Below are 22,542 nucleotides of genomic sequence, written 5' to 3'. Positions count from 1 at the left end.
AGTCAACCCTGAGCCGGTGAGATTTGAACCGCTGAACTGCTGATCTAGCAGTAGCCTGCAGTGCTGCATTTAACCACTGCGCCACCTCGGTTCTCCATGGCAGAGGTGTACATGAGTTTTTATTTGCCTTTGGTAATGTGATTTTTTTTTTTTTTGAATATGAAAAGCAGGACAGAGATTGGCACAGTAAAGTGTTCAACAGTGCCTCCCTGACATATTCAATAATTAATGGTAAGATACGTAATAAACGTTTGAAACCACTCTACTACAATCCCATTAACCCACATAATGGATTGTGCATAATGATGACCACAGTTGTTCCAATTTGTGCACAGGGCCTTTGAATACTTGTTTGATGGGTGCCTTGCTCACTTTGTTTTCCTGAGATGTGACTGTATGATAACCATCTGTAGTCTAAGTAGAAGGATCTACAATTTTTTTCGCCAATTTCATTGCTTTTGCCATTCCTTACAGGCCCAGGGTACCTGCGAGACCACCTCCTGCCACCGGTAGCCTCCCACCGTCCAGAGCGATCCCACAGAGTTGGCCTCCTCAGGGTGCCGTCGGCCAGACAGTGTCGGCTAGCGACCCCCAGGAGGAGAGCCTTCTCTGTGGGAGCGCCTTCCCTCTGGAATGAGCTGCCCCCGGAGCTTCTTATAATCCCCGACCTCCGGTTCTTCCGACGTGCCCTAAAACGTTGGCTTTTCCAGCAAACCAGCCTGGCCTGAACAAAACAAAATAAATTATTGATCACTGTTAATTTTAATTTGAATTTTTTTTAAAAAAAAATGTCATTGTCAATTTTAATTGGGTTTGGGATATTCTATTTAATTTTTTAAAACTTTTGTATTATGTGTTTCTTTTAATGTTGTACGCCGCCCTGAGTCCTTGGGAGAAGGGCGGCATATAAATCTAATAAACCTAAACCTAGCCACAGTAAAAAGAGTATCTTAAGCTATGTGGTGGCTGCAAAAAATAAAATTCTATGATTCTTGTATGTGTACATTTTTGTATAAATGGTAATGAAGGGATGAGGCTTTGGAGTTGCCCAAATAGTTATCCCTTTCATCTGCATTTTGTCAGATGAGTACCTTGCTTGTAAATCGAGTGAGCATTTGAGTAACAGGTGGATGTCTGAATTGCCACAGCCCATGGAGAATGCATAATTCTTGGAATTATGGAAAAGAAATAGAAAAATAACGTTGGCAATACCGAACAAAGAGCATTATTATAAAATGTTTAATAGGTTAGCACCTTCCGCCACTGAGATTAGCAAAAATGTTTAGGAATTTATCACCAAAATGTTGGAAATGCAATCACAAATCAGGCACATACCACCATATGTGGTGGTCATGTGAAAAGCAAAGGAATATTGCGGAAAATTCACATATGGCTGACAGAGTTAAATTGTGGCACGACATAACCACGAACGTCAAAAGCGCGCCGACAACACCGCAGCACTAAAACCGTGATGTCAAAAGCGCGCCGACAACAGCGTGCTGACAACAGCGCGCAGACAGAAGCGCGATTTAACTTAAGGTAAGGTTTAGGGTTAGGTTTAGGGTTAGGTTTAGGGTTAGGTTTAGGGTAGGTTTAGGGTAGGTTTAGCGTTAGGTTTAGGGTTAGGTTTAGGGTTATTTTTAGGGTTATGTTACAGCGCGCTTCTGTCGGCGCGCTGTTGTCGGCACGCTGTTGTCGCGCGGTTTTGATGGTGCGGTTTTGTCACCGCGCTTTAGTCACACGCGCTTTAGTCTACCACGGTTTTGTGGTGGAACCGAGTTAAATGGAGAGGAAATAGAATTTAAACCAGAATTATTTATTCTGGGAATTATAAATGAGAAATATAGGAAAGGGGTAACCTACTTAATAATACATATTACAACAACAACAACAAGAATAGTCTTTGCCCAAAACTGGAAAAACAGGAAAATTCCACTAGAAGAGGAAGTGATTAGGAAAATTCTGAAATGGATAGATTGATGTGGGAATTGAAAAATAAAGGTGAAACAGAATACTACAAGACCTGGAATAAATTTTATCGATGGTTGGAACAGAAAGGAGGGACCTAAAATAAGAAATGATTAGGATTTATAGAATGGGAAATTAGAAGTATGTATGTATGTATGTATGTATGTATGTATGTATGTATGTATGCATGCATGCATGCATGCATGCATGCATTATTATTAATAATAATAATAATAATAATAATAATAATAATAATAATAATAATAAATCGCGCAGACTGATTATAAATTGCGGCACAATTCAGTAGCACAAATGATCCATTGGAATTTGTGCAAAAATTATAATATTAAAACAGCAACAAACTGGTGGGAACATCAGCCTGAAAAAGTCACCGAAAATCAGATGGTCAAGATCTTGTGGGATTTTCGCATACAAACAGACAAAATACTGGCGCATAGTAGACCAGACATCGCACTGGTTGAGAAAAACAAGGTTACAATCATAGATATTGCAATACCAGGTGATAGCAGGGTCGCCGAGAAGGAACATGAAAAAATCGCAAGATACCAGGACTTAAAAATCGAAATTCAACGACTATGGCACAAACCAGCAGTGGTAATTCCAGTGGTAATTGGCACACTGGGTGCTATTCCAAAAGCACTGGAATTACATTTAAAACAGTTAAAAATTGACAAAATCACCATCAGTCAAATGCAAAAAGCCGCACTGCTTGGATCTGCACGCATATTACGAAAATACGTTACGACGTCCTAGGCCCCTGGGTGGGGCCCGACTAGTAACCAATGCCAAATCCGGCGAAACAACTGGCCGCTGTGATACAATTGTACAACAACAACAATGATAATAATAATAATAATAATAATAATAATAATAATAATAATAATAATAATAATAATAAATTGCGCAGACTGATTATAAATTGCGGCACAATTCAGTAGCACAAATGATCCATTGGAATTTGTGCAAAAATTATAATATTAAAACAGCAACAAACTGGTGGGAACATCAGCCTGAAAAAGTCACCGAAAATCAGATGGTCAAGATCTTGTGGGATTTTCGCATATAAACAGACAAAATACTGGCGCATAATACACCAGACATCACATTGGTTGAGAAAAATAAGGTCACAATCATAGACATCGCAATACCAGGTGATAGCAGGGTCGCCGAGAAGGAACATGAAAAAATCGCAAAATACCAGGACTTAAAAATCGAAATTCAACGACTATGGCAAAAACCAGCAGTGATAATTCCAGTGGTAATTGGCACACTGGGTGCTATTCCAAAAGCACTGGAATTACATTTAAAACAGTTAAAAATTGACAAAATCACCATCAGTCAAATGCAAAAGCCGCACTGCTTGGAACTGCACGCATATTACGAAAATACGTTACAACGTCCTAGGCCCCTGGGTGGGGCCCGACTAGTAACCAATGCCAAATCCAGCGAAACAACTGGCCGCTGTGATACAATTGTATAATAATAATAAAATTTATATGCTGCCCAATCCTGAAGGACTCCAGGCGGCTTACAAAAAAAAATGATTTAGAATCGCAACACCACATACATTCATTCTAATTGGGGCTGGACCTCAACAGTGAGGTCAACAGCCCCAGGCCTGCCGGAACAGCCAGGTTTTTACCGCTTTCCTGAAGGCCATGAGAGTGGGCATGGTCCGGATCTCTGGGGGTAGCTGATTCCAAAGAGTCGGAGCAGCCACAGAGAAGGCTCTCCTCCGGGGGCCTGCCAGCTGACACTCTCTGGCTGACGGCATCTGAAGGAGGCCCAATCTGTGGGATCTTACTGGCCGCTGGGAGGTATGTGGCAGTAGGCGGTCTCGATGGTACGCTGGCCCTAAGCCATGTAGGGCTTTAAAGGTAATAACCAATACCTTGAATTGCGTCCTGAGCCCAATTGGTAACCAGTGCAGCTCGCGGAGGACAGGTGTAACGTGGGTGTACCTCGGTGCACCCAATATCGCTCGCGCGGCCGCATTCTGGACTAGCTGCAGTCTCTGAATGCTTTTCAAGGGTATCCCCATGTAGAGCGCAATTAATGTAATTATAGCAGACTGAAAGTGAATAAGATAAACTCGAAAGCAATACAGATAGAAGTAGTATGTCTTTATATTTGTAAATAATGAATAGACAAAATGTAAATAAGCAAGGTTTATACGATATTTATGTTATATTTTAGTATGTATGGCAAAGACAAAGCTAAGATGGTTGCACTATGTGCAATGTTTTATTGTGTGTTTAATAAAAAATCTTTTTTTTTAAAAAAAGAGAATGCATAATTCTTGGATAAGCAAATATTTATTATGCTATATAATGAAGCACGTAAGAAAATGTTGCCAAAAAAAATGAAAAGATTAGATCTGCTTGAAACTTTCTCCCTGCCTGATCTTTTTCTAAAATTAAATATGTAAATATATTAAAAATAAATAAATAAGACAGTGCCTCGATTAAGATCAATTTTGATGATAGGAGAGTGAAGGGATTAGTTCTGTTTGTTCTCCTGGATGAGAAAAGCGATTCTCATTTATTAAACAAAAGATAGTCCAGATTTAATATCATAATTATTGTTTACAGTAGTGTAAAGGTTTTTCCCCCCCTAAATTGCTGCCTTTCTATTAAAAACAACATTAATAATAACAATAGGACAAAACAACAACAAAATGGGCTTCAGCAAGCAAAAGAAAATGTGGTGGAATATACATATACGGTCACAAAGAGAAACACCAAAATTTCAAATAAACAGATTTCCTTCCCAGAATGTTATTTTTTCTTATTTTTTAAATTAAATTTTAACTTTTTTTTTCTTAAAAAGTATTGTCAAAGCAGCATTCTATGGATTAAACTCATCTGTTAGGAAAAGTTTGTAAATATAGTAATGAAACAGTGTTTGGAATAAGATTTGAATAAAAGTCTTCGCTGAGTTCAGCTCCCAAATCATCCTTGGGGTTTAACTAATGCATTTATAACTGGGGGGGGGGGATTTCATTGTCTTAGAGATGCTGATTAGCTTCAGTATTTCTGGTGTGGGAAGCTGATCTTTTAGTCTCCTGAAGCCGAGTCAGAGTAGATGGGAAACAAAACCAGGCCTCTACTAAGAGCCGAGGTGGCGCAGTGGTTAGGGTGCAGTACTGCAGGCCACTTCAGCTGACTGTTATCTGCAGTTCAGCGGTTCTAATCTCACCGGCTCAAGGTTGACTCAGCCTTCCATCCTTCCAAGGTGGGTGAAATGAGGACCCAGACTGTGGAGGCGATATGCTGACTCTGTAAACCGCTTAGAGAGGGCTGAAAGCCCTATGAAGCGGTATATAAGTCTAACTGCTGTTGCTACTAGGCAAACTCTGCACTTAAACCCCAGAAAAGTGAAAGAATCACTACACGGGTTCATGTAGGAGGAATCTTTAAGCAGTTTCTCAGGTCAAAAGGACACACAACTTTTCCCGCAACTGCAATAAGGGCAAACCACAAAGTCCCAGAAAAAGAAACCATTGCTTTAAGGAGTTTCAGAGGGACACAAGGTTGTCCTCTTGCGGACCCTGAAATATGGGTTTGTCGCCTTTGTTGTAAACTGTGGTAATTTTCAGTATTTTTTCCGGCTGAAATTAGCACAGAGAAGGCGATTGAGGATTGTGATGATCGTATGCCTGGAAGTTTTCCATATGTTTGGGAAGTCCCCTCAGAAAAAAATAATGGTGGCCTCTAGAAATATTTTCTTTCAATCCAAATCAGTGGTGGGTTTCAAAAATTGTTCGAGCCTACTCTGTGGGTGTGGCCTCCTTTGTGAGAGTGGCTTGCTGCCCATGTGACCAGATGGGAGTGGTTTGCCACCCATGTGACTGGATGGGAGTGGCTTGCCGTCCATGTGACCGGATACGATGCCGACGACACTTGTCAGAACCACCTTAAATTACCTCACACACAGCACTGGCATGCGTAAAAATAGGATGTAAACTTGTTTTTTAAAAGGCATCTTTGGTTTGCGTTAAAACAACTTCAACACACACAATGTTCTGATTGCCCCACAAACGCAGTAGTCATCCTTACCTTCCACAGAGGCACTGAGTTTTATAAATATGAGCTTTGATAGTGTAGAATAATCATATCCAAGGACCAGTGGTGGGTTTCAAAAAAAATTGGAACCTCTTCTGTAGGTGTGGCCTGCTTTCCGGGTCCACTGGTGGAACCTCTTCTAACCGGTTAGGTAGATTGGACGAACCGGTTCTACCGAATAGGTGCGAACTGGTAGGAACCCACCTCTGATCCAAATGGATGCGGTCATATTCTATAGCAGTGAGGGCAAATCTTTTCAGCACTGAGTGCCCAAACTAGAATGTGTGCATGCGCATGCGCTGGAATGCTGGAAACCCAAAGACCAACTGGCATGCATACTGGAAACCTGAAGACCAGGTGGCCAACGGGCACTGGCCAGTTGGTCTTTGGGTTTCCGGCGTTCTGGCACGTGTGAAGACCAGGTGCACTCTGGAAACCAGAAGAGCAGCGGGCAATGGCATGCCTGCCCACAGAGATGACTCTGCATGTCACCTCTGGTGCATGCACTATAGGTCTCTGTTGTGGCCCAGCAGGAGCCATTGGAGCTGCCACCAGACTCCAACAGCGAGGGGCCCTATGAGTCGGCTCTGGAGGATGTGGAGGATCCTGGACAGGGTTCCAACTCCGAGCAGGGTGCAGAGAGGCTGGTTGGCCACCAGGAGGCGCCTAAGCCATGGACTAGTGAGGAGGAGACAAGGAAGTGTGACCGGACGTCATGCATTGGAGCAGTGGGGAGGAGACAAGGGAGTTGTTCCTGGATGCCCGGCACCGAAGAGCTAATAGACGTAAGGAACAGTTGCGCAGTTACAGGAGATAATTGCACTCAGCTGGTGGTAATTAGGCTCCTCTCAAGACTATAAAAGGAATGATTGTGCACACATCCTTTTGCAGGAGTCACCGTATTCACTAAAGTTGGAGAACTTTAGTGACTAGCTTGGCAGGCTGGATTGCTGCCAAGGTTAGTCTATGCTGGATTGCTGCCAACATCTTGTCTGTGCTGGCTTGCTGGCAAGGTCCTGTCTCTGTGTTAATAAATCCTTGCAGTATCTTTGTCTCGGCGGCGTGCTTTGATGTAGGACGAGGGGGGTCAGAACACTTAACCATAGAAATTTTGGATCGAATTGTGGTAGTAGAACGTCAAGGGCTAACTGTGATCATGCACTTCTTCAGAAATCAATCCCTCCTAGAAAGGATGCGTGATTCAAATTTTACTGTTATTTGCCAGTCGACCATTTCATAATCCTAGAGACTCTTCTTCATTTGGAAGATGGATTTACGTGTCTGTGTGCGAATAGTTCGGTGTCATTTTAAGTTAGGCCTAGGTACTACAAAAAGGGAATTGAGGTAGCAGAATTCTAAACAGGTAAACACTGGCTGTCCCAATTTATACTGCAGATGGCAAATGGCATTTCTGAAAGCTTTCGGCTAAAAAAAATATAAATCCACAAAACTAGAAAATAAACATAATGGGCTTGGCTGCACACTCCAACCCACAAAACACTCTCGTGCATGACATGTTGGAAAAGAGAAGAAATATCTAAGTTCAATTTACGAAGCTGTGGACTAATTCACTTCAGTGTTACCCAAAATTCATAGGGTTCATTTCTCCCTGTTGTGGTTTATTGTTTTGCTGATATTCTTCGTACTACTGATATTTCTTGAATTTTAAGGGGGTATCTAGTTATTAGATGGTGATTGATCTTCGTCCTCTGGAAAAACAAACTTAAGCTAAAAATTATACCAAATCAAAATCTGAATGACACAGGGTGCTTTACATAATAGAGAGGCAGAACAGATGATATGTACCCAGGAAGATCACATACAATAAAACATTTTTTGTTTTGTTTTATTGTACAATGCCAACCTGTTGTGGCCTGGCAGGAACCGTTGGAGCTGCCGCCAGACTCCGACAGTGAGGGGTCTTATGAGTTGGCCCTGGAGGAGGTGGAGGACTCTGGACAGGGTGCCGACTCCGAGCAGGGCGAGGAGAGACTGGTTGGCCACCAGGTGGCGCCGGAGCCTTGGATCAGAGGGAGTGATCTGGAAAACACTTGTGAGTTGTTTCGGGATGCACGCCGTCGAAGGGCTACTCGGCGGCAAGAACAACTGCGTAATTATACGAGATGATTATGCTCAGCTGATGCTTATTAAGATCCTCTCCTGATTATAAAAGAGACTGCTTATGCCACATCCATTTGCAGAAGTCAACGTTAAGGACTAACAAGAAACAAACTTGGCAGGCTGGATTGCTGCCAGAGTTTGTTTGCATTGCTGCCAAGTTTTGTAGGACTTGCTGCCAGAGTGCTTATCTCTTTGTTTATGTGGCTTTCAGCCAACGAGAGTCTGGACTGATTAAAAAACATTCTCTTTTACGTTTGTTTTGGCTTTCGTTCTTGGACAGCGATGGGGGGGGGGTCAGAACACCAACCCACCCACTCACCCACTATTGAAGGAAATAGCCCTGTGTTCAATGGCCTATGGAACATCATCAGGGTGGAATGTTATTGAATTAATATCTACACCAGGATTCTCCAACCTTGGCAGTTTTAAGAGTTGTGAACTTCAACTCCCAGAATTCACCAGCTGGCTACCCAATAAAATTGTCTTAAAGTAGAAGCTGAGTTCAATGTAGAGATATTTTAGACTGTGATTGTCAAAAAGTTATACCATGTATGGGCTCTGGGAAGTCAGGGGGAGGGAAGGGAGGTGGGGATTTAGGGGGAGGGAGGAAATATAATATGTGTTAAATTCTAAAGCATGATTGCACTTGTATACTGTGGTTTTTTAATGTTAGTGTCAAAACAGAACAAACTGAATATATTGGAAGGTAATAGAAGTATACCGAAGGGAGGAGCTGAGTGAAAGAAGAAGGAGGGTGGAGAGAGAGTGAGAGAGAGGAGGAGGAGAAGGAAGGGAGGGAATGGATTAAAAGAAGGAGTGATAGGGTTAGGGTTAGATAGAGGGGGAGGGGAAGTAGGTGTAGAGGGGTATGTGAGAAGGAAGAATGAAAGTTGGAGGGGGTTGAAAGAGGGTGTATGGTGGGTCAAGGTGGTATATTCAGTTTGTATTGTAGGGGGCATTTTCTATATAAGTGAGGGCTGTGTTTATTACTCAATGTTATATGCCCCGGTTATGCACAGTAAACATGTGATTGTATAGAATGAAATGGAAATAAAAATATTATGCAAAAAAAATTGTCTTAAAGTATGATATCACATTTATAAGATAACTGATCTTCTGTTTCTTGGCATCACTTATTCTCACTGACACAGATCAACAACCTCCACAAATAGGATGAAATAAGCAAAGAGCGTCACATCCCTTTCCTTCTTTCTTTAAGAAGGAGCTGTGGTGGTGCAGTGCTTAGAATGCAGTATTGCAGATAAACTCTGTCCACAGTCTGGAGTTTGATGCTGACACGCTCAATGTTGACTCAGCCTTCCATCCCAAGTGGGTAAAACGAGGACCCCAGGGACGTGCAGTCACTAGAGGCAAGGGAGGCGTGGCCTCACCAGTCATGAGGAAAAGGAAAGAATTTTAAAGAATTTTTAAAAAATAATTAAAGCCAAGGTAGTTGCTGCCAGATTCACAGTAACTTGGAACAGTGCTTTGTGTTAACCATAGGAGGAGGCCAGAGAACTAGGGGCCTCTTTTACATAAGGAATTTTTTGCCTTTTAAGAGTTAAGCAAGGGTTAACAAGCAAAAAATTCCTTATGCAAATGATGCACGTGTTCTCTCGCCTCCTGTAGAGGGCATTTTTAGAGGCTTTTTAGAGTTCTCTGGGAGCAACTAGCTCAGTCTGACTCCGAGCTCTGGCCTTTCATGAGGGGAGGGCACGGCAGGGCAGGGAGAAGCAGAGTTGAAATCGTCTCTGAAACAGCTGGAAAAGGTGTGTGTGTGGGGAGGGGGGAAGAATTCAAAAAGTTTGATCGGAAGGCAGCAGGGGAAGGGGGGGTATGGCAGAGGAGCTGCTTTCAAGCCTTTGGAAAATATATCCAATCCAACTTCTGTGTTTGTGTTTGTTTGAGAGTGAGAGAGGGATCCAATTTCTCTGTTTGTGTGTGTCTGTTTGAGAGAGGGGGGAGGGAGGGAGAGAGGGAGGAAGGAGGGGGAGGGAGAATAAAAAGAAATGGGAAAACTTATTTTGCAAGGGGGAAAAATGCTGTTGCTTTAAATCAGAACTGAGCATGCCTGGCTGTGGAATTCTGGGAGTTGAAGTCCACAAGTCTAAAAAGTGCCTCACCAGCCCTAAAGCTGACCGCACGTCACTGGAGGACCCAGATTGTTGGGGGCAATATGCTGACTCCGTAAACTGCTTAGAGGGAGCTGTAAAGCATTGTGAAGCGGTATATAAATTTAAACGATATTGCCTTGCTTTAAGAAAACAAAATAGAAGCAGCGGAAATGGAGGTGGAACAAGAAGTGGGGAAACCTCCCCAAAATCAATCAAAGGGGAACGAATCCCTTATTTTGCCAGTGAATGTTCCTAAAATTCTGAATATGAATAACGGAATATTCACATGGTTTATTTTTACACGGTTTATTTTTACGTTCTTTGCACATGTTATTTAAAAAGTTACAAGTATGACAAATCCACTGAGCATCTAGATAATAATTGCAACAATAAACACGGTCTAAAACCACAGAAAATCAAAAAGTCATACTACAGAAGCACCTAGGCTACGCGATCTAAAATACTTAGAAGGCTTCAGTAAAGAAAAAGTTAATTCTCTTTTCCTCCTGAAAGACTCTCCCATAATTGAAGTGCCACTGCCACTAATGCTCACTTCGTTTTACCTCATTTAACGAAGAAGTGTTTAAACTCCTGATAGATTTATACAGGAGAAAGTGTTTAAATCCCAGATTTAGTTACTTCCATTTAATAATCTTGTGGTTCTAATTAGACCAACTGCAATTTCTGGTTTGTTTTCATAGGTACAACACATAGCAACGTTAGAACTTCTAGTTTCACTGAAAAATGTTAAGGAAAGAAATACGAACCTCTGCAAAAGTGTAATTATATTCTATTTGATCTGTAGATTTAGATTTAGATTTTACTTTATTTGTATGCCGCCCTTTTCCCTGAGGGGACTCAGGGCGGCTCACAACTCAAGGGAGGGGAAAAACAGACAAGTTACAAACATGAAAACCATACACCGTTAAAAAACACAACAGCCATACCATTCGAGTGGGGTTGCAAGTCTTTAGCCCCAGACCTGTCGGAACAGCCAGCTTTTAAGGGCTATGCGGAAGGCCTGGAGGGTGGTGAGGGTACGAATCTCCACGGGGAGTTCGTTCCAGAGGGTCGGAGCGGCCACCGAGAATGCCCTCCTCCGAGTAGTAGCCAGTCGACATTGGCCGGCTGATGGAATTTGGAGGAGGCCTAGTCTATGGGATCTTATTGGTCTAGTGGAGGTAATTGGCAGTAGGCGGTCTCTCAAGTACCCAGATCCAATACCATGAAGGGCTTTGTAGGTGACAACCAGCACCTTGAAGCGCACCCGGAGATCAACAGGCAGCCAGTGCAGCTCGCGGAGGATAGGTGTTACGTGGGTGAATCGAGGCGCACCCACGATCGCTCGCGCGGCTGCATTCTGGACAAGCTGAAGTCGCCGAATGCTCTTCAAGGGCAGCCCCATGTAGAGCACGTTGCAGTACTCCAGCCTAGAGGTCACAAGGGCACGAGTGACTGTTGTGAGAGCCTCCCGGTTCAGGTAGGGACGCAACTGGTGCACCAGGCGAACCTGGGCAAATGCCCCCCTGGTCACAGCTGACAAATGATGTTCAAAAGTCAGCTGTGGGTCCAGGAGGACTCCCAAGTTGCGAACCCTGTACCCTTTATGAATCCAAAATATCTTGTCTATCTTGTTTTCCAAGTACACCTTCTGTCTTCCTGAATTATACTTAAATGATAGGAAAATACCTACATGCTACTATAGGAAACAAGCCTACAAATCATCACTAATCTATAACTGTAATCAAAGCAGGGAAACTCTTGTATACCAAGCTTAGGAAAAAGAAATATGGTATAATAGCCTGCATAGATATTTACATAATTAGTTATGTTCTAATAAAAACAATTATTCCATATTCTTGGTATTCAGCATCTCAGTGCAGAAAGGCATGCTGTAGACATGCCTCGGTTGATTCTATTAACCTGACTAGGGATTTACTGATTTAAGAGTCTTCATGCTTTCTGAACTTTAGGCACAGTGTTTTTCTAGAATGACAAGTTGAATTGTTTGAGGCGAAAGGTGATTTGGGAATATTCACCGAGATAGGAGCTTTCCAATGCTTTAAGATTTTATTAGGTAATACAGTACAATGGACTTTATATTCTATTTAATCTGTACCCTTTATGAATCCAAATTGATCTAAATCAGTGTTTCTCAACCATGGCATCTTGAAGATGTCTGGATTTCAACTCCCAGAATTCCCCAGCCAGAGAATTCGCTGGCTGGGGAATTCTGGGAGTTGAAGTCCAGACATCTTCAAGTTGCCAAGGTTGAGAAACACTGATCTAAATTGATCTAAATTGATCTTTCTGTTAATAATACATATGATAGTTCGGAAAAGAAATAGCAGTATTTTATGTTAGTTTTCCAGTCTTCCATCAAGGATTTATCAGCTTTGATAAGACAAAACTGACACCAATAATTTATATGCAATACTGGGGGGAAAAAAGAGGAAAATCTCATTAAAAGCATGGCGTTATTATTTGCAATTTATTTATTTATTTAGCTTTTATTTGCAAATAGTGCCAGGTCCCACAGTTGTCTCCGATTATTTTGTATCACTGTCTTTCTTAGACTGTATTTAACCCAGAATCTGATTGATGCGGTTAATTTTTTTAGTCTGATATGTCTTTTTTTGTGATCGTATCTAAAGATAATTTTTAAAGACATCTTTACTTCTTTCATAATATGTTACATGGCAACTAAATGATTGTTCCTAATTTAAACATCTTTGCAAAACCACGCTTCTGAATAAGACGGGCACACGCACTTAATTTATCTAACCTAGTAAAAATTTCTGCACAATTAAGATTGTGAACCATCTGGAAGCTGATTAATTATTCTGCCTTCTAATTCATGTTTCAATTTACTGATGAAAGTCTGCTTTCCCCAGTCTGAAACCATCTAGATAGGTAAGGACTGGAACAACCTGAATTGCCTGACAGCATGAGGAAAAAAATAATAATTAATTGAGATTCTGGGAGTTCTGAAAAAGACAAAATGCCACATTAGGAAAGGGATTAAAAGTGAAACGGCCAATATTGCAGTCCAATCTGCCTTTGAGTCAATGTTGACTCCTGCCAGCTTTCGTTGCAAGGTGTTTTTTTTTCAGAAGTGTCTTGCCACTGCCTCCTTCCTAGAGCTGAGAGAGTGACTGGCACAAGGAGATGGGATTAGAACTCACAACCTCCCAATATCTAGTCAGATGCCTTAACCACTACACCAACTTGATTCTCACTTGTTTCTACATTTGAAAAAAGACAGCTGGAAAATGTGCAGAACAGAACAACCGAAATGATCAGGATTTATGAGAAAAATCTTAGAACCACTTGATCTTTAGCTTAGGGGAAAAAGGAAGCAATGGAGGAAAATGATGGTGGTGCAAAACATGATTAGCAAGGAGACTACCTGGAGGAGGGCCTTCTCTGTGGCCGCTCCGACCCTCTGGAACGAACTCCCTGTGGAGATTCGAACCCTCACCACCCTCCAGACCTTTCGCAAAGCCCTTAAAACCTGGCTATTCCGACAGGCCTGGGGCTAAGAAGCTTCTACCCCTTTCTCGAATGGTATGACTGTTGTGTGTTTTAAATTATGTATTGTTGCGTGTCGTTTTAATTTTTGTCTGCATCCCCCTCCCTTGGTTGAGTTGTGAGCCGCCCTGAGTCCCCTTCGGGGGAAAAGGGCGGCATATAAATAAAATAAACATTCAAGCATTCAAACATCTCCTCAAATCAGCAAAAAGCATTCCGTGAAGTTGACTGAAAAGAGATTAATAAGAGACAAAGGAAGCACACCATGCAAACCCCAGATAGTGATTATTAATTTAGGTGTCTTTTTTTTAAAAAGGAGATTAGATGAATTCATAGAGGTCAGTTCAGTTGAAACTCAACATCTTTTTCCATGCCAGTGGCAAGGGGAAAATAGTGAAAGAAGAATATTTTTCCAACTCCTGCTTGAAAGCACCTCAGAGGCATCTGATTAGGCAGAATTAGAAACAATACGTTATACTAAGACGGGCCCTGATCTGACCCAGCAGTCTGATACAGCCTTACATCATTTATTTGTTGTTGTTTATTTTATTTATTCATCAAGTGTAGATGAATTAGATGAGCCCATCTCAATCGCATACGATTATCTTTTACAATATGGCCAATCAGCTCTTAACCGCATATTTTAATGGGACATTTTAACACTAATTCTTCAAAATATACATTTATGTTAGGAAAATGTGTTGTGGTCCAGCAGGAGACGTTGCAGCTGCCACCAGACTCCGACAGCGAGGGCTCCTATGAGTCGGCTCTGGAGGATATGGAGGACCTTGGACAGGGTTCCAACTCCGAGCAGGACGCAGAGAGGCTGGTTGGCCACCAGGAGGCACCTGAGCCTTGGACTAATGGGGAGGAGACAAGGGAGAGTGAGCCGGACGCCAGCAGTGAATTGTTCCTGGATGCATGGCACCAAAGAGCTAATAGGCGTCAGGAACAATTACGCAATTACAGGAGGTAACTGCACTCAGCTGGTGGTCATTAGGCTCCTCTCCAGACTATAAAAAGACTGCTTGTGCACACGTCCCTCTTGCAGAAGTCAACGCAGGAACGAATGTCGGAGAACATTACTGTCAGCTCGGCAGGCTGGATTGCTGCCAAGCCTTATCTGTGCTGGATTGCTGCCCAAGCTTGTCTGTGCCGGTTTGCTGCCAAGGACCTGTCTGTCTGTTAATTAAATGTCGTAACTTATCTTTGGCTCGGAGTGTGTGTTGGTGTGGGACGAGGGGGGTCAGAACAAAATGCAATGGATTTTGCATTGGAAGAAAGCTAAGGATTGTCGATTCAGCAGTTTCATGGCGGGTAGTTTCCTGAGGCACTAGAAGCTTTTTAGAAACTGAGCCATTGATATCCAAATTAATCTTCTCACGTTTCAATTTAACCTGCGTCTCATAAAATACAAAGAAGATGCTATTTTGACGTGGGTGGGGCATAGCAAGATAACAGTTGAAAAAAATCACATTAGATTCTCATAACCTAGGTAGCCCCTCTTTTAAGAAAGTTACTTTTAGGTTTTGTTAAAAAATACCTGAAGACTTATTTTTCATTTTTTTCCAAATGTACAGTATTTTGCTTTGAAAATCCCTTCAGGAATTTTCTAAAGGTCTCGAAGCAGACCTTCAGATATACAAACAATGTGTCAGGCCTGCAGCAGTTCCTTAAGAATCTTTGGCCTGCCACACTCTCAATAAGGAAGGGGAATAGCAAGGGGTAGAATGTGTTGTTTTCAAAATAAAAAAATTCTTTTCTAGAAGCTCAAGGTCATCTTTTGTCTCCGCATCTTTGCACCTGACCGGAAACAGCTGGGTGTGGATGCCAGCGTGGAAGAAGAAGATTGGACCATGTGATGGATTGTGGGTGTGGGGAACAAGATCATGAACTTTTAACTGGGTGGGATTCTGATGTATTGCCAGAATTGGGATTCCATAGCAATGTGCTAAGATGTCTGCTTTATTAAATTGGAACTTTAAGGAACGTTTTGCCTTGGACTCTGATTTAATTCTACATGATACTTGGAATGCTGACACAAAGTGTATATGGGTGTACGGTATGTTTATAAATTACACCGCCCAAAAACTAAAGATCAGCAGTTTCAATGCATACCAGTGTATACCAGTGGTGAGATTCAATTTTTTTTATTACTGTTCTGTGGGCGTGGCTTGGTGGGTGTGGCAGGGGAAGAATACTGTAAAATCTCCATTCCCACCCCACTCCAGGGGAAGGCTACTGCAAAATCCCCATTTCCTCCTGATCATCTGGAACTCAGGAGGCAGAGAATAGATGGGGGCAGGGCCAGTCAAAGGTGATATTTACCAATTCTCCAAACTACTCAAAATTTCCACTACCTGCTGAATACCACCTGTGCTGTATACCCAATTGTTCTGACCCCCCTCATCCCACCCCAACACACACTCTGAGCCAAAGATAAGTTACAGCATTTAATTATCAGACAGACAGGTCCTTGGCAGCAAACTGGCACAGACAAGCTTGGGCAGCAATCCAGAACAAATAAGGCTTGGCAGCAATCCAGCCTGCCAAGATCACAATAATGTTTTCCAACATTAGTTCCTGCGTTGATTTCTGCAAGAGGGATGTGTGCACAAGCAGTCTTTTTATAGTCTGGAGAGGAGCCTAATGACTACCAGCTGAGTGCAATTACCTCCTGTAACTGTGCAACTGTTCCTGACTCCTAGTAGCTCTTCGATGGCATGCATCCAGGAACAACTCAATGCTGGCGTCTGGCTCACTCTCCCTTGTCTCCTCCCCATTAGTCCAAGGCTCAGGTGCCTCCTGGTGGCCAACCAGCCTCTCTGCGCCCTGCTCGGAGTCAGAACCCTGTCCAGGGTCCTCCACATCCTCCAGAGCTGACTCATAGGGCTCCTCGCTGTCGGAGTCTGGTGGTAGCTCCAACGGCTCCTGCTGGGCCATAACACCAATAATCTGATTTGAGTCCCAACTCAAAAATAGTTACTATGACAAAAAGTGAGTCAATCTAATCCTTATTGAAAAGTTGTCTTCTTCTTTTAGATAAGAAGGCTGCCCTACCTTGCTTTCTTCTTTGTTGTTAAATATGTGGTTTGTATAATCCAAAATCCATTCCAAGGTTCATGTAATTCCCTGGAAACAACAATGACCCTATGAATGAAATGAGATAGTAAGTCAGTGAATATCAGATTCAAAAGAGTCTCCTTTAACAAACTGTTATTTGCTAAACTGTTTCTTGTTACGCGTTTTAAAAGGATCTCCAGTTATAATCACGACTAATGCTTTGTTAATATTGGAATTGTAATCATTGATCCACTGCAGAATTATATCCATCTGACAACTATTTGCATATGGTCCTTCGTCCAATCAATTTAGAAGGCTAGGTGATTTTTCTCTGATCAGTAAAATTGCACCACATAACTTGGGCCAGATAGCTGAAGTTTAGCAACCAAACAGACTTCGGGATTTGTCCCATTGCCGGCTCTCTAGAATAAGATAATGGTTTCAGGGTAGACCATTTCCAAAGCTTTGAAATAAAGTTCAAAGCTCTATGTTTGAAAAAAAATATCTTGTAAATGTAGTTCTTAAGGAAGTTGGGGGGCGGGGGCAGAAACTCTATGATCTCCAAGGGCCAAACAGTGAAACTTCCAGTTATGAATAGACCAGAAGTCCAAATGGCATAAATGCACCAACCAATGCTTTTCAGCAGAGAAAAAGGTTGTGCTTTAGCAATAGCAATAGCAGTTAGACTTATATACCGCTTCATAGGGCTGTCAGCCCTCTCTAAGCGGTTTACAGAGTCAGCATATCGCCCCCACAGTCTGGGTCCTCATTTCACCCACCTCGGAAGGATGGAAGGCTCAGTCAACCCTGAGCCGGTGAGATTAGAACCGTTGAACTGCAGATAACAGTCAGCTGAAGTGGCCTGCAGTACTGCACCCTAACCACTGCGCCACCTCGGCTCTTTTCTTGGGGAAGTAGAAGAAAATGTCTTTTTGTACTGCCAGGTGTAATGTCTTACTGGGTTATGCTTTGCAATTATGATATATCTCATTTGTACTCACAACATAACCCATGTGGGTATTCAATAATGTCTAAGTGAGAAAAAAAAAACCCATACACTTGAGTCCAGAGGGGAGATCAGAGCATTAAGATCACATTTTGTGGTTGATTGCTGTAGTAAACCAAGACATATATCGGTTTGGTTTGTGGCTATTTCAAACTGTGTACAAGGAAGTGAAAGAAATGAATAGTAGGTGTTTCTCTACTGCTGTTATTTTTCCACTCCTAGATAGCTTCTCCTTTCACGCAGAGCTAAGATGAGATGCCACTGGCTTAGTTGGACATCTATATAAAGTAAATTCCAAGGCAATCTAGCATGTTCTAGAATCCTCTGCCGCGTACAAAGGATTCAATTATGAAAAGAGCTTCTTCAACCCCTTGGGTAATATGGGAAGAATTGCCAAAGGGTGAAAATTTGAAATTGCTTACAATTTAGACCGTTCTTTTGCTAGAAATATGTATATAGTCATTATATCAGTGTGAACACTTACCCCAGGGCCCGTAATATGGTTACTTATAGCTGAATCATGAACTGTGGGAAACACATTCTCTTTGTGAATTTCAGCCAAGTTAACTTTAGCTGCCAGTGCGTGGCCTCAAAAATGACTCAAAAATATCTATGCACGACGGCTGTCTTTTGTGATAGCAATAGCAGTTAGACTTATATACCGCTTCATAGGGCTTTCAGCCCTCTCTAAGCGGTTTACAGAGAGTCAGCATATTGCCCCCAACAACAATCTGGGTCCTCATTTTACCCACCTCGGAAGGATGGAAGGCTGAGTCAACCCTGAGCCGGTGAGATTTGAACCGCTGAACTGCTGATCTAGCAGTAGCCTGCAGTGCTGCATTTAACCACTGCGCCACCTTGGCTGATAAATAGCGCTTCTAGTTATTGACATTTTGCAGAATTGTGTGCTGTATTAATGCTATATAGCTATATTATTCCATTTTTTTCCCCTCCAAGAAAAAATTATGAGAAGAAGGTATAAGAAAAACTGAAAGCTCCTCTTGGCCCCTTGACTTCTAGAACACAACACGCACAAAAAAAAGTTGTATCTGAATATACAATCTGTCAGCAGGTGTGAGAAAGCAGTCAATTCTCCTAGTTCAAAAGCTGGTACCTTGCCAACCTGAGATGGCTTCGCCTGCAAAGTGGAAGAAGATGAATCAATACATGACAGAAATCTATCTCATATAAAATAAAATCTAACACAATTACAGGCTGACCCGCTCAATCCTGAAAGTCGCAAGATTGCATTTTGAAAACCAGTTCTGTCTTTCTGCTCTTAATGGATAGCGTATTTACCAAAAGTAATAATACATATGTTGATTTTGAAAAGAAATGTTCCAATCTTTAAAAGAAAAAAAAAATAACTCAACACATCACATTCATAACCATTCTGTGGCTTCTTGGGCACCAGAAATAGACAAGCACAAAAACTAACACCGCGTAGTTCTGTATCTTTTCTTTTCAGAATAGTTTTAGCTTGTATCACATCTTGGAAGCTATCAGTATTTGATAGATGAGGATTCAAGTTTACATTGCAAACTGGTCATGTTTACACTAAAAAGAAATCCCACTTTGGTCGATGGGGCTGACACATCAAAGAAAGAATGGATAAAACTGCAACCTTGGAATTGGAATAAACTGAAATTGTCTAGCAACAACGGCAGTATTTTCATGAAGTCAACACAATCCTCACAATTACTAGAAGCAAGGAACCCGTTGGGTCCCTGGCGTTCTCTGAGCTTGATGGTTTTCTTGCAGACGTTTCACTACCCAATAGGTAACATTGTCAGTCAGCACTGATGAGGTTACCTAGCTGGATAATGAAATGTCTGCAAGAAAAACATTAAGCTCGGGGAACACCAAGGACCCCCCAGTTCAACCCTGATTGCAGATATTACCTTCTATCAGAAAAGCATCTGTTTTCATTGATCGACTGTATTTTTTGCTTACCTGGGCATTATGCAAGAGTCTTCTAGTTTCCTGTCCAGTATGTTCAGATCCCTGAAACAGTGAGACAGAACATTCAGTGTGACAGATGCCAACCTAACCGAGCCCACATCAATAAGTACACAGCTGAATCAACAGAGAAAAGGCATGTTTGAGAGACTAGTCAAGAAAGTTAGCATGCAACTCCAGCTGCAAAAAAATCTTACATGGGCTCACAGCCACCAGCTTTTCTCTGCTCTCATCAAAAAAGTAAACCAATTACATTGACAAAAAGCCACTGGAAATAAAAAAATTGCATTTAAGATTGCCTACGATAAAATTCTTCCTTTTTGTCATAGAAATGTAGGTTATATATTCACTGTTAGCAAGAGTTGCATTACTATTATTGTTAATTTTAGTTCTGTTTATTGCCTCAAGGGTTATATATTGTAACATAATTTTTGTTGCCACTAGTTAATGTTAATTAGCTGTTTTAATAGCCTATAATGCCTATTTGTTAAGTTTTTGGCAGGTTTACTTTTTTAACTATCAGTAACTTAATCACTTGGAATATTTAACATTGCTGTTGCATACTCAAAATTACAGTTACTATTATTGTTACCTGTTTAACGTTTAGTCATCCTTTGAGTCCTGCGACATATTTCGTTAATAATCATCAGCCATCAAGTCTGATATTCTCAAAAGAAATAACAGCCCTCTATAAACTGCCTTCAAGGGAGGTGATAATTAGCACTGAAAATTACAAATAGAGTTTTTGAGGTTGAATAGCAACAACTGGGCAGTGACACTGATGATTGGACTGTCAAGACAAGTTATTAGAGAAATCCGGAAATACCGCCGACACACTCCTCGGAGTGAAAAGAAAGAAGGTGAGTCTATGCGATGCTTACAATGTTGAATGGGATATTTAATGTATGGGGAAACTCAGCGGTTGAAGATCTAGCATTTAGACAGTCTAGCATTGGTAAGCAATAATCTTACCTCTTTAAACTCCATTACATTCTCACGAGAGACAGGCTAATACAAACGAATCAATCAGAGCGTGTGTTTAGCAAGATCAAACTTAAGAGGAGAGTTTAAAAATCCATTTATTCTTCTAAAGCCACGACTTTTTTCCCCCCATTAACATGTTATATACATTAGTGTCTTCTTAGTCATGAGCCATGTCACCGTTTTAGTTGGTTAGCTTTTAAATTATTTAACAACCATAAGCTATTAATACAATTTTTTTTTTAAGTCTTGCACATCGTCTTAAAACAAACTTGGGTTCATTTATATAGAGATTTTTGTTTTTTTTTTGTAAAAGAAAGGGTTTATATCAAAAACATATTTAGGCATCTCTTGAAGAAGAAATCAAGCAGGCATTTAAAGCTAAACACACGTAATTCCAAATTTAGTTTGTTACAAAAGTTTTCAGCTTTATTGACAAGTTATGGCAAACATATTTGACAAAATTATGTTTCCTATTTAGAGAACCTTACACATGGAACTTTATGTGATTTAAAAAAATAATAATAAAAAACCAAACAAATACAGATTAAAACACTGGACAAATTCAGTTAGCTACATCCATACAGTAGCAGCTTGTTGTCAAAATCCCGTTAAAACAGCATTTAAAATGAAATTTACAAACTTAATATTAAGCATTTTTTAATCTAGCTAACATAGATTAAAAGACAGGTTAAAACAGCTTATCTACATCTCGATTATCATCTGGTTCAAAAAAAAAAAAGAGAGGTCATATTACATTTTTTTTTTTAAGCAACCCTAGATAAAAACTCAACCTTAGTGTGGGGACAGGGCGTAAGAGATGCAGCTCCATGCTTCTTTTTTTTTGTTTTATTTTTCCTGTTTTGCTTTAAAATTACACACAACAGTGAGGAAGAACAACCATGAACAACATCATCTTTCTGAAAGGTTTAGTCAACAACTGCCAACAGTCTTTTAAAGTCCATGTCCTAAAAATAATACTAATGCCAGTTTCACTCCATTCTGGAAACATAAGTAGTATACAGGTAATCATAAGCAGTAATTCCTAGGATAGAAAAGAAAATGGGCTATTACTTGTCTTGTTGCCATTTACGTGGAGACCAGGGGTTTCTTAATTGTCTTTAAGTTGAGGTCACAGATGTGGAGAATATCTTTCAATATCTACCATAGGGGTGTTCCCTGTAACTCCCTCTGGTTGACCTGGGAGCTGGGGCTTTTAAACTGGAACGGCTTATAGTCCATTCTTCTTGAGCTGAAACAGACGAAATAAAGAAGAAGTTGCTTCATTTTAGTAGACATGGATGTAAGGCTCTGATCAAGCTATTCATGCATCAAGTATTAAAAATACTGTGGCACGACAAAACCGTGCTCCACTAAACCGCGCCCGATTAAACCGCATCGCTGACGTCATCAGCAGGGCGACAACAGCGACCGCGGAGAAAAAAGGGCGCTTTAAATAGCGCTTTGAAAGCAAGCCAATTTAAGTTAAGGTAAGGGTTAGGTTAAGGGTTAGGTTTAGGTTAAGGGTTAGGGTTAGGTTTAGGGTTAGGTTAAGGGTTAGGTTTAGGATTAGGTTTAGGGTTAGGTTTAGGGTTAGGTTAAGGGTTAGGTTTAGGATTAGGTTTAGGGGGGTTAGGTTTAGGTTTAGGGGTTAATTTTAGCTTTAGCGTTTACGGCGTGCTTTTTTCGTCGTGCTGTGATGACGTCAGCTACG

The 22,542-nt window shown here is 41.3% G+C and overlaps 1 protein-coding gene across 10 annotated transcripts in view; it reads right to left on the bottom strand.

Annotated features, from left to right (window-relative positions):
- The window catches only part of KHDRBS2 (KH RNA binding domain containing, signal transduction associated 2), a 466,489-nt gene that overhangs the window by 27,063 nt on the left and 416,884 nt on the right, over positions 1-22,542 (bottom strand). For 3 of the 10 annotated variants that reach the window (XR_015697102.1, XR_015697104.1, XR_015697108.1), the window contains 4 exons: positions 21,903-22,080; positions 19,842-19,892; positions 19,003-19,026; positions 16,880-16,969 (listed from right to left, as the gene is read on the bottom strand). Coding sequence is in view for 2 of the 10 variants with exons in the window: in XM_087718932.1 (XP_087575058.1) it covers positions 21,983-22,080 (98 nt within the window). In the remaining 8 variants the exon portion in view is untranslated. Of the gene's footprint in view, positions 1-16,879; positions 16,970-18,947; positions 19,027-19,841; positions 19,893-20,439; positions 20,571-21,230; positions 22,081-22,542 lie in introns of those variants that run through there. The other 7 variants (XR_015697109.1, XR_015697103.1, XM_087718932.1 and 4 more) reach the window with 5 other exon arrangements.

This window comes from Thamnophis sirtalis, unplaced genomic scaffold (genome assembly GCF_051295495.1).
Source record: "Thamnophis sirtalis isolate CommonGarterSnake01/CBP01778 unplaced genomic scaffold, rThaSir2_p1.2 scaffold_6, whole genome shotgun sequence".
Classification (NCBI taxonomy): Eukaryota; Metazoa; Chordata; class Lepidosauria; order Squamata; family Natricidae; genus Thamnophis; species Thamnophis sirtalis.
Note: the sequence above shows the minus strand (reverse complement) of the source record. Positions and strands in the feature narration are given on the sequence as shown.